Consider the following 12,623-nt stretch of genomic DNA (forward strand, 5'->3'; position numbering starts at 1 on the left):
CAAGAAGTGGGCTTTTGGAGAGGCAGCTAAGAATGGAAGGGTGTCTGTGCATCCCAAAGGATGGCCTGAATCCTCCATCTTTCAAGTCCAGTGGGTATATATGGAATTCTGAGAGCTCCAGATACAAAATTCTGGAATTTTGGGAGATCACTTAATCTCCCAAAATGGTTACTATTGGGAAAGGGAAAGTGTCCTTATTAAAATAGCTGTCCTAGCAGGTAAAGGCCTTTTCAAATTAGCTGTTTAACAAAACAACTTGAAATGCTCCTTAACTCGCCACTGAGCAGGTTTTCCACCCCCTCGTTTCTCCTGGTCAAATGGGCAAATTTCAAAACAAAACATTGCATCAAAAAACTTTCTGGGAAACAAAGATAATGATGGAACTAATTTTAATTTGGCTTAAATGCTGTCCCCCCTTTTAAAATTGTTTGTTTAAAACATCTCTAATACACTATACAAAAAGATACAAAGGGGGAAGAGAGTTCCCTACTAATTTCATCAACACAAGTCCTTTGATGCTGAAAACAAGAAAGCACAGCTTTTAGGCCAACTCATTAAGGTCACAGCTGATATTAGAAAATGATCAATCCCATGCAATAAACTCCTTCTTTTCAGTGGTTAAGGTTGCAAATTTGTCTATAATCTTATAATGCACTTACCTCTGGAGGGTCAGCTAGGGATAACTTAGGTAAGGACATCTGAAGAGTGTTTGTATTCATAGTTGGAAAGCGCACTGGAACTGAAAATGGAAGAGATCTCAGAAATTACATCAACAGTGGTTATTTTGTAAAACAACTGTTCTGCTCAAGTCTCTTCTACCTCTACATGCTGCATGTAGTTTTATTTAAAATCCCATCACTACACTACCCTAAGAAGGAAATCCTACCATTTGCATCAAAGAATGTTTATATTTCTAGTATTTATAAGAAAAAGTTCTTGATATTTGAATTATGGGAGTTGTTAAATCTATGTGGTGCTAAGAGCCAACATTTTGATGGCATAAACCAATGCATTTAATAGCCTGTAAGTAGATGAAAAATAGAAGTAATACAGGTAGACATTGATTTACAACCACAACTGGATCAGAATCTTGGTTGTTGAGCATCAAGTGAGTCACTCACATGACTGCTTCATTCAGTAACAGAAATCCTGGCTCTCCTAGTTGCAGTATTTTAAGCAACCATGTGAACTGTTAGATAGACAGAGCAAAAGTAATGCCTAGAGAAGAATGCTATTTCCCCTCCATGTGTGGAAAGATCCTGCCTTTATTATTTTTACAAGTAACTCAAGAAAGTAAACATATTTAACATATCTTCCTCTTCCTCTTTTTCCCACAACAACCCTATGAAGTGAGTTGAGCTGAGAGGGAGTGACTAGCCCTAGGTCACCCAGTTGGCTTTCATGCCTAAGGCAGGACTTGAACTCAGAGCCCTTGCTTTCTAGCCTAGCGCCTTATCCACAAACCAAACTGGCTCTCAGTCTAGACCAAAATGGCTATTTCTTAATAATTTCATTAAGAAAAGCACAAAGCCCATGGTGCTAGTTTCTTTTTTTCCTTCTTTTAATTTATTTGGCAATCATAAACTTACTCTTTACAAAATTTTCAGCCTCTTAAAAAATAGGAAAGGAGTGAGAATAGATACACAACATTGTTCAAGTATTGTGATCAAAGCTATCCACTATTTCACTGTTCTGCATGGTAAGCTAATAGCCCTGTATAGACACTGATTGCTGCTCATGTATGTGAGGAGAAGCAGAGAGATCTTCTAACATATCCTCATTACCTGCTATACTATAAAGGCCGATGCTTGGGAGGATGGGTAGTACATGTTCCATATGTTTGTAGACGCTCAAGATTTAGAATGAGGGAAAAACCAAGGCACAGAATATTAGAACAGAAAGCTCTAAGCTCTACTTGATGTCGGGAGGATTGTTCATATAGGTAACCAAAATCCCAAGGAACAAGTTCATTCCTGCATTCTCCCTTCCCAAATTCTCATTACGTGAGAAATGATTTTTTTATATATTATTGTACTGCTAATATTACCATTTTCAGCTAAGACTTAAATGGGTTGATGAGAAGATGAAATTATTGGTTTTGTATTGTTTCCACATTTCTGAACTCAACAACTTGTTTAGATACTTACTATTAGCAGCATTCCTATGTATGTTTACATATCAATAAGCCTCGCTGAGTTCGGTACAATTTTCACCCAAGTAGCCCCAGAGATTCCTCCAACTACGGTAGGTAGGTAATGCAGAACTCTCTTTGTCAGTGAAGACAGCAAACTATGAGAATTAGCCTCTAAAGCTGAATGGCAAGACAGAGCAAATCTTACCTTCTAGTTTGTACTTTTGAATCTTTTTTGCCAAGTCTCTCCTGTGAATGGTCAGGAAGCAATTTTCTATTAAATCCAGATGCATGGGAGATATCAGGTCCAGCTTTTCCAGGTCAGTAATAATTGCCAGAAAACTCTAGAAAAATCAGACAATAATTGTAAAGGAGAAACCAACACCCTCATGATAAATTGTAGTTATATATTAAACATTCATGGAATATAGAAAGATTGATAGTACAGTATCTGTCTCCCCTACTTAGGTCAATATATTACTTTACAAACTTTACCCTATACTAATCCTGCAAGGGAGTTTTTGGAATTTCCAGTTTTACTAATGAGGAAGGGATTACACAACACAGTAGCTTGAACTTGAAACTAGCAGCAGAGTAAGTTCATTTCAGTGAGCAAGCTGGAACCAGGATGTTTCACTCCAACACATCCCAGTACTTCTCTATATATTTTAGAGCACCATACCAGATTGGCTCATAGTTAGGATGACAGAAATTTTTGTCCAAATCACCTGGAGGGCCCAGAATGGAATTATACTTTTATTACAAATCATTCTAAGAAACATACAATCGGTGAAAGGGACTGCTGAGCAGTTGTCAGTATCAAGTAAAATTAAATAAAAACAGTTCTGGATTAAATTAATCTACCAGCTAAAATTCTGCTTCATGTATGTCAACAAGTGACAATAAAGACAACAACTGGAAGTCATTAGTAGCACTGGTAATTCCCAAATGAACTTGCTTGCAGTTTCAGTATTTTATTATCACTGACCACCTAGATAGAAATCAATATTCTCAGTATCTTAATGCAGGAACAACTGTACTGTTAAGTGGACTTTATGGAAAGAGAAAGAGAAAATGCTATTATACTGTACCTATTATGCTGAGGAGCTATTTATTCATTCTTTCATTTATAATTTGAAGTGGCCTGATTATAACAGAAGCCAGCTTTCTATCCCATTAAGTTTACTGCTTTCTATCCCACTTATTGATTTAGCACTATCTTTCCAAAGTTTGATTTATAAAGCATACATCATAGCTGCATCGTGCATGCTGCCGTGTTACACCTGCAATGGGAAGGAGGCAGAGCCAACAGATAAAAACCAGGACATCCTTGTTCCTTTCTCTGTGTTCATTCACTGTAAACACACAGAGAACTGTGATGAATTACTATCATGCTCATGTTAAGTTTACCTTCTCCTTGTGCGATGTATCAAGATGATTTTTCAGAAGGAAAGAGAGAGACCTCAAGTCTTCTTTTTCCAGATCTTCATTGATTTCAGTCATCAACACCCTGCACACAAACCCAATTTGTAATCAATTTAAAAGTAAATTAATTTTAAAAAGGTTTTGCTCTCCTACCTAGGGGCTGTGTGTGTTACATATTCTTATACAATATTCCTTTCTTAAACTGTATTTTAACCACATATGTATTTTTCAACCAACAAGTATTAATAGTTAAGAGCAAGACAGGGGTGGGATTCTACTGGTTCTGTCCGGCCCTGTAGAACCGGTAGCTCTGAAGAGCAGCTGACATAGAACCGGTTCTATGTCTGCTGCTGTTTTGGCCCACCTGCCCGCCCGGGCTCTTACGTGACCTTTATTTCCTGGTTTTTCAACCTTAGCTGCTTTGCGCGGCACAGCTGTGGTTGAGAAGGCAGGAAAATTAGGGCTTTTTCAAATGCTGCGCACAGCGCTGCTCAGCTGTCCAGACAGCAAGCTGACGATGTTTCACACATGCGCGCAAATCACTGAACCGGTAGTTACACCGGTCAGATCCCACCCCTGGAGCAAGACCAAATGAATAACAAGAACCCCACCCAAACAAAAAAAATACCAAGAGTAAAAATAGAGAACATGGCTTAATAAAATCAGGAAAAGGTATTCAGGAACAAATTGATATTTGAAAGCTATTATAGTTATTTTGGACTATAATTCTTATCAGTCCTACACAGAATAGTGAGGTATGCACTTCACTTTGCGCTCTGCCGTCCACGGAGAATAATACTGGTGTGGGCAATATTGAATTAATTGGGCTAGTAATCTAACAGTGCACAGCAGCTTCCCATAACAATAATATATCAATTTTCCTTTTGCACATCCTTTGTACACCATAAATATATTCATTGCTGAAGCTCAGTTCATGTATGGATATGAATGAAGACAGGGATATTTTGGATATCCTGCTAAATTCCAACTCTACAGATTTTGATGACTCTTCTGACATACTGATGGCTTATTACCTGAATTTCAGGTTTTTATACTAGGACAGATTCCCCATTCTAGAGCCTTCCAGATTGAGACCAAAGCTCTCATAAAATGCTAGTTCTGATTTATTTGGGATGCTCCAACGCCTGCAATGGACTGTAATTCACCCTGCATCTCATGTAGGATTTGTTGAAAATCCTTAAGAGGAAAACAGTCCTTGCATTAGTTGTGGTAAAATAAAAAATAAAGAAGGATATCAGAGCAATTTTATATTTCATTATAAAATCAGGGGTGGGATGCTACTGGTTCTGCCCAGCTCTATAGAACCGGTAGTTCTGTGCCTGCTGCTTTGCGTGGCCCACCTGCCCGCTGGGCTCTTACCTGACCTTTATTTCCTGCTTTTTCAACCTCAGCTACTTTGCATGGCACAGCTGAGGTTGAAAAAGCAGGAAAAAAATGGTTTTTCAAACGCTGCGCACCCGCGCACAGCACTTATCAGCTGTCCGGGCAGCACAGCTTTAGGTGTATTACATGCGTGCGCAGCGTGTAAAACATAATCAACGAACCAATAGTAGCACCGGTTGAATCCCACCCCCGTATAAAATGTTTACATACAAGTTAACTTTGGTTTGGGTTTCAGTTGTTTATTCGCTCCCTTGAACAAATAATTAGTGTAAATAACTGTGATTTCTCATACCTATGGTGGCCTGAATGATCAAGTTGCATGAATGGTATATTTATTTTTTATTTTAAAAGATTTATATTAAATTTCTATAACCACCCATCATAGTTGACAATTTATGGATCACTAACATTATTTATAACCTAATACTGGATCATTATTCTCCCAAAATCATTTTTCAGTTTATGGAAATAGAATTAAGATCTCACAGAATTTTACAATTCTGGTGTTATCATACAACAGAACATTTTCAAGAGAAGCAATTCTTAGAAACAGAAACCAGTGGAAATAAACTGTCCAATATAGAGGTGTAGGTTTTTCAAAAGCCCAGAATGCTCTTCAACTTAGCTCACCTGTATTTTGACAACATCTGAGAATGCTTGGCTAAATTGGCTTCCACAGCTGCTCTTCCAGTCCCCAGGAACTTCCTTAACAAGTCAAATCTTTTCAGCCTGTATAATAGTTCAGATAAGTTGATGGTGGACAGCATCTCCTTTTCATTCAAAGTTGTCAAGAGTTGTAGGACATCAGACATAGGTACGTCAGGCATGAGATCGCCGCACAAGAAGAGCATGGTTTCCTTTTCATCTGTATCCAGTTCCTGTTCAAGCTGGTAAAGGAGGGATGCTGGCATACTGCAAAATGTCATCACAGGCCACTATCCCTTTACAGTTCTCTGTGTATGTTTTAAACAAGAAAAGCCACGTCATGAGGCTTGCTACTTAATGCAGAGTCTGCCTTGCTTGTTGATCTTCAGTATCCAGGCTTCAATTTATGCTTTATACATATATATATCAAAAGACCATGGACAAGAAGAGAAGACCTAGAGAAACCCAAATCATTTTAATCACACACAACGATTAAGTTCACCGATGGCATTCCTTCTGCCATCTCATCTGCTGCTACATTTGTTCATTTGCTCAGGTTGGGAACAGTATGAACCTTTTCAAATTAAATAATGCTGAGGATGAATCAAAACGGAATATCCAGTTTTCAACAAACTTCTCACTATCACACCACTTAGAATGCCCAGAGGAACTGAAACTGAAATTAAGCAAAAGGTACAGAATGAAAATGGGAAATCACAATATGCCATTGATGTCCATAAAATGTCTCTTTCAGTAAAATTATGCTTTATGAAAAAGAGATTTAACTCTTCAGGAAAACACGTGTCTTTGGGCATTTCCACAGAGAACTGGAAAAACTGTCACTTGAAGTCCTGGGGAACTAACATTGTGAACATTACTGAATAGGATGGGCTGACTTAGTTCTTATACAGCAGCTTCCTCTGTTCATAACTTCAAATTCTAACAGTAGGTTTTGTATCACGCTCCATTTAGAATATTTACAGAGCATTTAAAATATTTACAGTGTTTATTTTACTATATTTAATGGAAAACGACTATGAGTTTTAAGTCTAAGAGGTCTTTAGGGGGCGTGCATAAGCGCACCAACGTGCCTACCATCCCTGTCCTATTGTTTCTTTTAATTATCTTATAATTGCTTGACAAAATAATAAATAAATAAAACTTCACAGGTCAGAAAAAATGATTTATATGCAAAAATTCTGTGCAATACTCAGTTTTTCCAGTGATCAAACAAGAATTGTTAACCAATCCAGATACCCTTATGCCTCATTTTAAAAAAAAGTATGCGTGTGTGGTGTGTGTGTGTGTGTGTTTGTATGTGGAGATCCCTAAAAAATGCATATACATATGAACAGATATTCATGTCTGTCTCATGGAAAAGCTTAAAGTATTGTAAGTGCCCCTGCTTATAACTGATTCCCTTTCTACTGTTATGTAGAGGGAGGTTTATTATATAAAAATTAACTTTTTTTCCTTGTATCAGCATAGATACTTATTCATATTGTATGTATGAACCTCTAGTAACCACACAGATACTTTTTACACAGAAACACTATAGAAGAACACAAATACACACATTCCCCTCCTTCCTTCTAGCACATGGGTGTCAAACTCTCGACCTGTGAATCGGATGTGTCATGTGCTGGCCTTGTCCCCGTCCAGTTTAGCAAAGGGGGAAAAAGTCCCAAGACATGACATGACACCGTGACGACACAAGTTTGACACACCTGTTCTAGCAGAAACAGGGACAGAGAAGGCATCAGAAGGAAGACAGTGTTCTGAGCAGCTGCCTTGGAGAAGGCATGAGAGGACAATCAGGAAGACATAATTAAACAGGGAAGGAAGGACGGAAAAGGAGTCAAGATCAGTCCTTGTATGAGTTCACTAAACAGATTCTCCCCAAGAGCGTCTCAATAGAATGCGCCCTAGTAATTTCCACCTCCTGATCACTTATTTATAATATAATCTTCTATTCCTTTTCTCATCAAATGTAAGGTCAGTTTCTGCAATCTACTTAGGGGTGAAGGAGATGAGGGAAGTTGGTCTCCTACTTCGGTATTTTCAAAATAATATTTTTTAGCTGTTTCAATTATTCAAACTACTCCACATTCAGTACTTCATTTTGCTTCAGCCCAATCTTGTAACTAACTAAAAGTTAAGTTAGTATACAGATAGTCCTTGACTTAGATCCACCACTGAGCCCAAAATTTCTGTTGCTAAGCAAGCCAGTTGTTAAATGAGTTTCGCCCAATATTCTGACCTTTCTTGCTACAGTTGTTATATGAATCCCTGAGGTTGTTAGTAACACGCTCGTTTAAGTGAATCTGGCTTCCACATTGTCTTTGCTTGTCAGAAAGTCACAAAAAGTTATCACACGATGGCAGACATGAGAACTGTCATGGCAATACATGCCAGTTGCCAAGCATCTGAATTCTGATCACATGACCATGGGGATGCTGCAATGGTCATAAATGCCAAAAACAGTCATAAGTCACTTTTTACAATGCCACTGTAACTTCCAACGGTTACTAAACAAATGGTTATAAGTCAAGGACTACCTGTACTTTTTTTTCATTCTCATAGAGGCTGACAAACAATGTTTTGGGTCAGGCCACAGAAGGATTAGTTAGAGCAGAAATACATCAGATTAGGATTTTACCAATTTACAATCACCAATTTAAATCACCTAACCCCTAAGACATACCTTGACAATTGTTTTAGACAAATTCTTAATGATCTCTGAATAAAAGACATAGAGTTCATTAAGAATTACCTCTGTAGATTCCACAATGCCTCTCATCCATCAATCATTTATTTTTATATCATTTTTAACTCAAGGCAGTGAACATATCTAATACTACTTCCTCTTTCGATTTTCTCCATAACAACCACCCTGTGAGGTGAGTTGGCTGAGAGTGAGTAACTGGCCCCAAGTCACCCAGCTAGCTTTCATACCTAAGGCAGGACTAAAAATCCCATGATTAAGATGTCTAATTGTCATAATCAATAATAAACTGACATATGTACATACATTCATAGCACTATTAGAGCTTGGAAGAGAGGAAGCATCATTTTTATAGGAAAAGATTCATAATCAACATTTGAAAAACATTAACAAAGATACCAAAGCTGCAATTCCATGCTTCTAAATATGAAAACAAATCTATAGTAATAACTTTAGAGTAAAAGTGCATAGAATTTACACCGCCAGGATTTAAACATCGAAACATCTGCAATCTGATACTGAAAATACTACAAATATTCACCAATTACCAAAAGCCTATTATTCCTATAAATTTAAATTTAAGACCCAGAGACTAAGGTGTTTTTTTCATAACTCACAATCACTGTGTATGATTCAGATTTAGTTTTCAAGTTTAGTTTAGTTTTCAAGACTGAAATGAGTCCCTGTGAAATCAAGAACATACATAAAAGGGAGAGAACAGAAAACTGGGTCAGCTCCCCCCCGCCACAGCTACACAGGAAATTCCTGTTTGTATTGAGGAGGGACTGAAGGAATGAAGGACAAATCACATCCTTAACATTCCAGGAATTGCAAGCCTACCAGATAAGGGCAGTTACAGCCTTTCAGTTTTGCAAGCCAAGGATTAGCTACAAAATCTGCATTCTTCTAAATAACAAGATATTTCTAATAATGAATGAAATACGCTAGAAAGATTCAGAAAATATGCATGTTGTGTGGAAACATTTCCAGGCCCATTTAGACTGCAACTGGATACACAAATAAATCTTCACTGAGTTTTAAGCACACATGACAAAAGCTGCCTTCTATCTGCCAGATTTGCACACTACCCAGTCATAATATGATTTTGACTGTGTTCTGTAAATTCAGCCAGTTGTGCTTTACACAGTAAATCACAATTTAGAAATAACCACTGGACCTATTCACATGACATACTGCATTAAAAAAAATCTTATAGCCTGTGCATACTACCATATCCTACATCCAACCATGTTCTGTATTTTAACTTTTGATGCTCACTTTATTTTTTACAAACCATTATGAGTTAACACAATCCAGTTGTAAATCAAAACCAAGCAAATTACATTACAGCCACAGATAAGTAAGCAAATTCTTTGGATTAGGCCTGTTCCATATTCTTAAACTGGATGAAACCAGGAATCATGTGTAAAGCAGCCAACCAGAAGGAAGATAAAGAGTGCATGGGGCTGAGGCTTGAAAATTGTGGTCTCCATATTGTGCAATCAGTTCTGTGTATATTTTTACCCTTTCATAGAGGCTTAAATAAATAAAAAATAAGCTTACTATTTCAGCAATTGCAAATTGGATTAGCAGTAAGATATACAGTAAAGTATAATTGGTGACTAATTTCAAACCATGTACATGCCATATCTCTCCCCCCCTCCCAAATTAGTCAATGTTATGCTGTTACTAAGCAAAATTTATACTGTATCCCTTTCAGTATTTTCAGTTTCCTTTCTAAAAAATGACTGAACTTTTACAAACTGGGAGATTTCCCTAAGATTCTATTGAAAGTATGATTCTGTCTACCCTCCCCTGGAAAAAGGCCTCAGTTCTGTGTACTGCAACAGAAAGAGGGAATAAAACTACTTTTTAGTTCAGGATCCAGAAAACACTTGGGGCCTATGCTTTTACAATAGTCAAGATTATTATTTTCCCTTGATTCATTTTAATACAGTCCATTTATATTCATCTTAAAATATATACTTTTACAATCTAGCCTTGGTTGTTTCTCTATTGAAGTAAGGTGGTTCTGGAAAGAAAAGATTGACTTTCCATTTTCAGATTTTCCATTTTCACACAAAATGTTATGTATTTCCTGCATTGTAAATTAGGTTATCTCAAAGTGGGTGGTCAGAACACAAAGGGTGGGAAGAGCTGCCAGGAGGCTGCTTTCTATGAGCAGGCTTACCAGTTTAATGCAAACTAAGAAGCCTTTTTTGTTTTTGTATGCTACTTTTCTTTTCAAAGGGAGCAATCAAGGTTGGAGAGCACAAAAATTTAATTCTGATCTTCACTGTGCAGATAGAATTACAAATAGGAAGTGAAGGATTGAGATTATTGGGAAGAGATCATCAAAAGCAGAAAAAGTAATCATGCAAAAAAAAAAAAAGATTTTGCAAGCTATAGTATTTCAAGAGAAATTGACTTAAGGCAAAGAAATACCTTTTACTTCCCATCTGACTAGTGAAAGAAACTGGCTGTCTTCAAAACGAAATTCAGATTTCAGAATGATACAAAAATAAGCCAGTTCATCCTTCCATTAAAATGTGATTTTAAACTTTTTCTTCAATTTTTCTTCAATTTTTCTTCAATTTCCAATAAGGTTTTATTTTCTAACACTATGTGGTTCTATCACTTTTTTGTTTGACGTAAAGATTAAAGGTGTACATTTATTTCTTGCACAAATAAGCCGGGATAATGAGAGGGTGAGGTGCTCAATCAATAAGTCCCATCTGACTTTTTGTATGTTATGGACTCTAGTATGCCATGCCCCCTTCTCCTCCACTATCTCTCAGTTTACCCAAATTCATGTTCATTGCTTCAATGCTTCAATCTAATCAGAAGGGGTGTGTATTGTAATACAATTTCACGTTATCATTTAAAAGGATTATATATTTTCAGAATTTGAGAAATCCTCCTTTAATTGATCACTGAACATTACACATTTTAAGAGGTTTTCTTGAGGAAATTCACAAATGCCAGTAAATAAAAAGGACTACTTCCTTCTTAAGAGTCACAAAGACATGATGGAACATAACAATGGCTAAAATAGAAGGCTTCAGATATCAGTCTGATGGTTAGTTAAGGAAAGTCCAGACTAGAGCTCCAAATAATTAGGATTTCCCCTCAAATACTGTCAAAAGCACCTTGTTGTTAAAGTGAAAGCTATTCTTTTAATCATAGTAATTTAATGAAGGATACCATCAAAAGCAGAGGAAACAATCCTACTCCAATCTACATTTAGAATTAGTGTCTCATGCAGTTATATTTAAAATCTTTTGTGACAAAAAAAGAAAACTAAAATGAAAGGAATCCATCTGTCCTTATTTTGTCCTCTTTTGAAAAAACTCAGGAGGATCTGACTTCATATTCTGATCAGAGAGCACCAGAAATCCCAGAGCTTTCAAATAAATAAAAATCCCACAAACATCTCCTGTATTATGGCCAAGAAAACTTCCTGGAGGTTGTCGGTGAAGTCACCAGCAAAGCTCTGCCGAAACAAGATTTGTTTTCCTTTTATAATTTTACATTGGCGCTTACAATCAATGAATATAGTTTATTAAATGTATTAAGTAATTTCTGAATAAACTGTTACGCAGATCCATAATAAAAAAATGAAAAAACGCTCCCCTCGGCCGTCGGGAAGGAGAACCGGCAGCGAAACGAACCTTCAGCTTAAACCGAAACGAAGACGTTGGGCCCTGCATTCTTCTCTCTTCCAACTAAGTCAGACTATACGCCTAGCATTTCCGTAACACAAACGCCCTGCGCGTTCGTATGAGGATGAGAATCGCGGAGCTTCTCCTTGGCGACAAAGCTTCCCTCTCCGCCACTATGGACTTACACTGCCATAAGCTTTTGTTTAAAGCGCATGGATAATAAGGCCGTCTCTTTTCCGCCGCTTCTCAAAGGCAGCGAACGTAATGAACTTTACTCAGGAGTAAACTCCCCGCGTTCATCCCTTTGCGCTCAGCCAAAGCGCAAAGGGCTAGTCTAAACGCAACTTTCTAAGCGGTGCTCGCTTGGGACAACACCCTTATTGAACGCGGCGGCGCTTACTCCGGAGAAACTGGCATCCGAAGGTCAAGCGCCCCTTTCCTTTTCAGGCAGAAACGTGCGCGCAACGAATCTCCTGAAGCGGAGTCCCCACTTCGCAGCCAGCTCTACTCACAGCCAGGGCGCCCTCTCCGCTCTGCTCTGCAACTCCTCAATACGACAGGCTCGCCATTTCGGGAAGCAACCCGAAACTACTACACGCAGTTGGTTGAAGGTGACGTTAAGCTTGGGAGC

General features: G+C 37.7%; 1 protein-coding gene across 1 annotated transcript in view; it reads right to left on the reverse strand.

The window, feature by feature from the left end:
* The window catches only part of LOC113412358 (uncharacterized), a 37,675-nt gene extending 25,305 nt beyond the window's left edge, over window positions 1-12,370 (reverse strand). The window contains exons 1-5 of the mRNA XM_087956385.1: window positions 12,002-12,370; window positions 5,591-6,281; window positions 3,542-3,641; window positions 2,340-2,475; window positions 660-739 (exon numbers count right to left, since the gene is read on the reverse strand). Coding sequence (XP_087812511.1) covers window positions 660-739; window positions 2,340-2,475; window positions 3,542-3,641; window positions 5,591-5,886 — 612 coding nt within the window. The 5' untranslated portion in view covers window positions 5,887-6,281; window positions 12,002-12,370. The remainder of the gene's footprint in view (window positions 1-659; window positions 740-2,339; window positions 2,476-3,541; window positions 3,642-5,590; window positions 6,282-12,001) is intronic.
* Between the last annotated feature and the right edge of the window lie 253 nt (window positions 12,371-12,623).

The sequence above is a fragment of the Notechis scutatus genome, chromosome 1 (genome assembly GCF_049901735.1).
Source record: "Notechis scutatus isolate UNSWTSFEM ecotype Mainland chromosome 1, rNotScu1.2, whole genome shotgun sequence".
In the NCBI taxonomy this organism is placed as follows: domain Eukaryota; kingdom Metazoa; phylum Chordata; class Lepidosauria; order Squamata; family Elapidae; genus Notechis; species Notechis scutatus.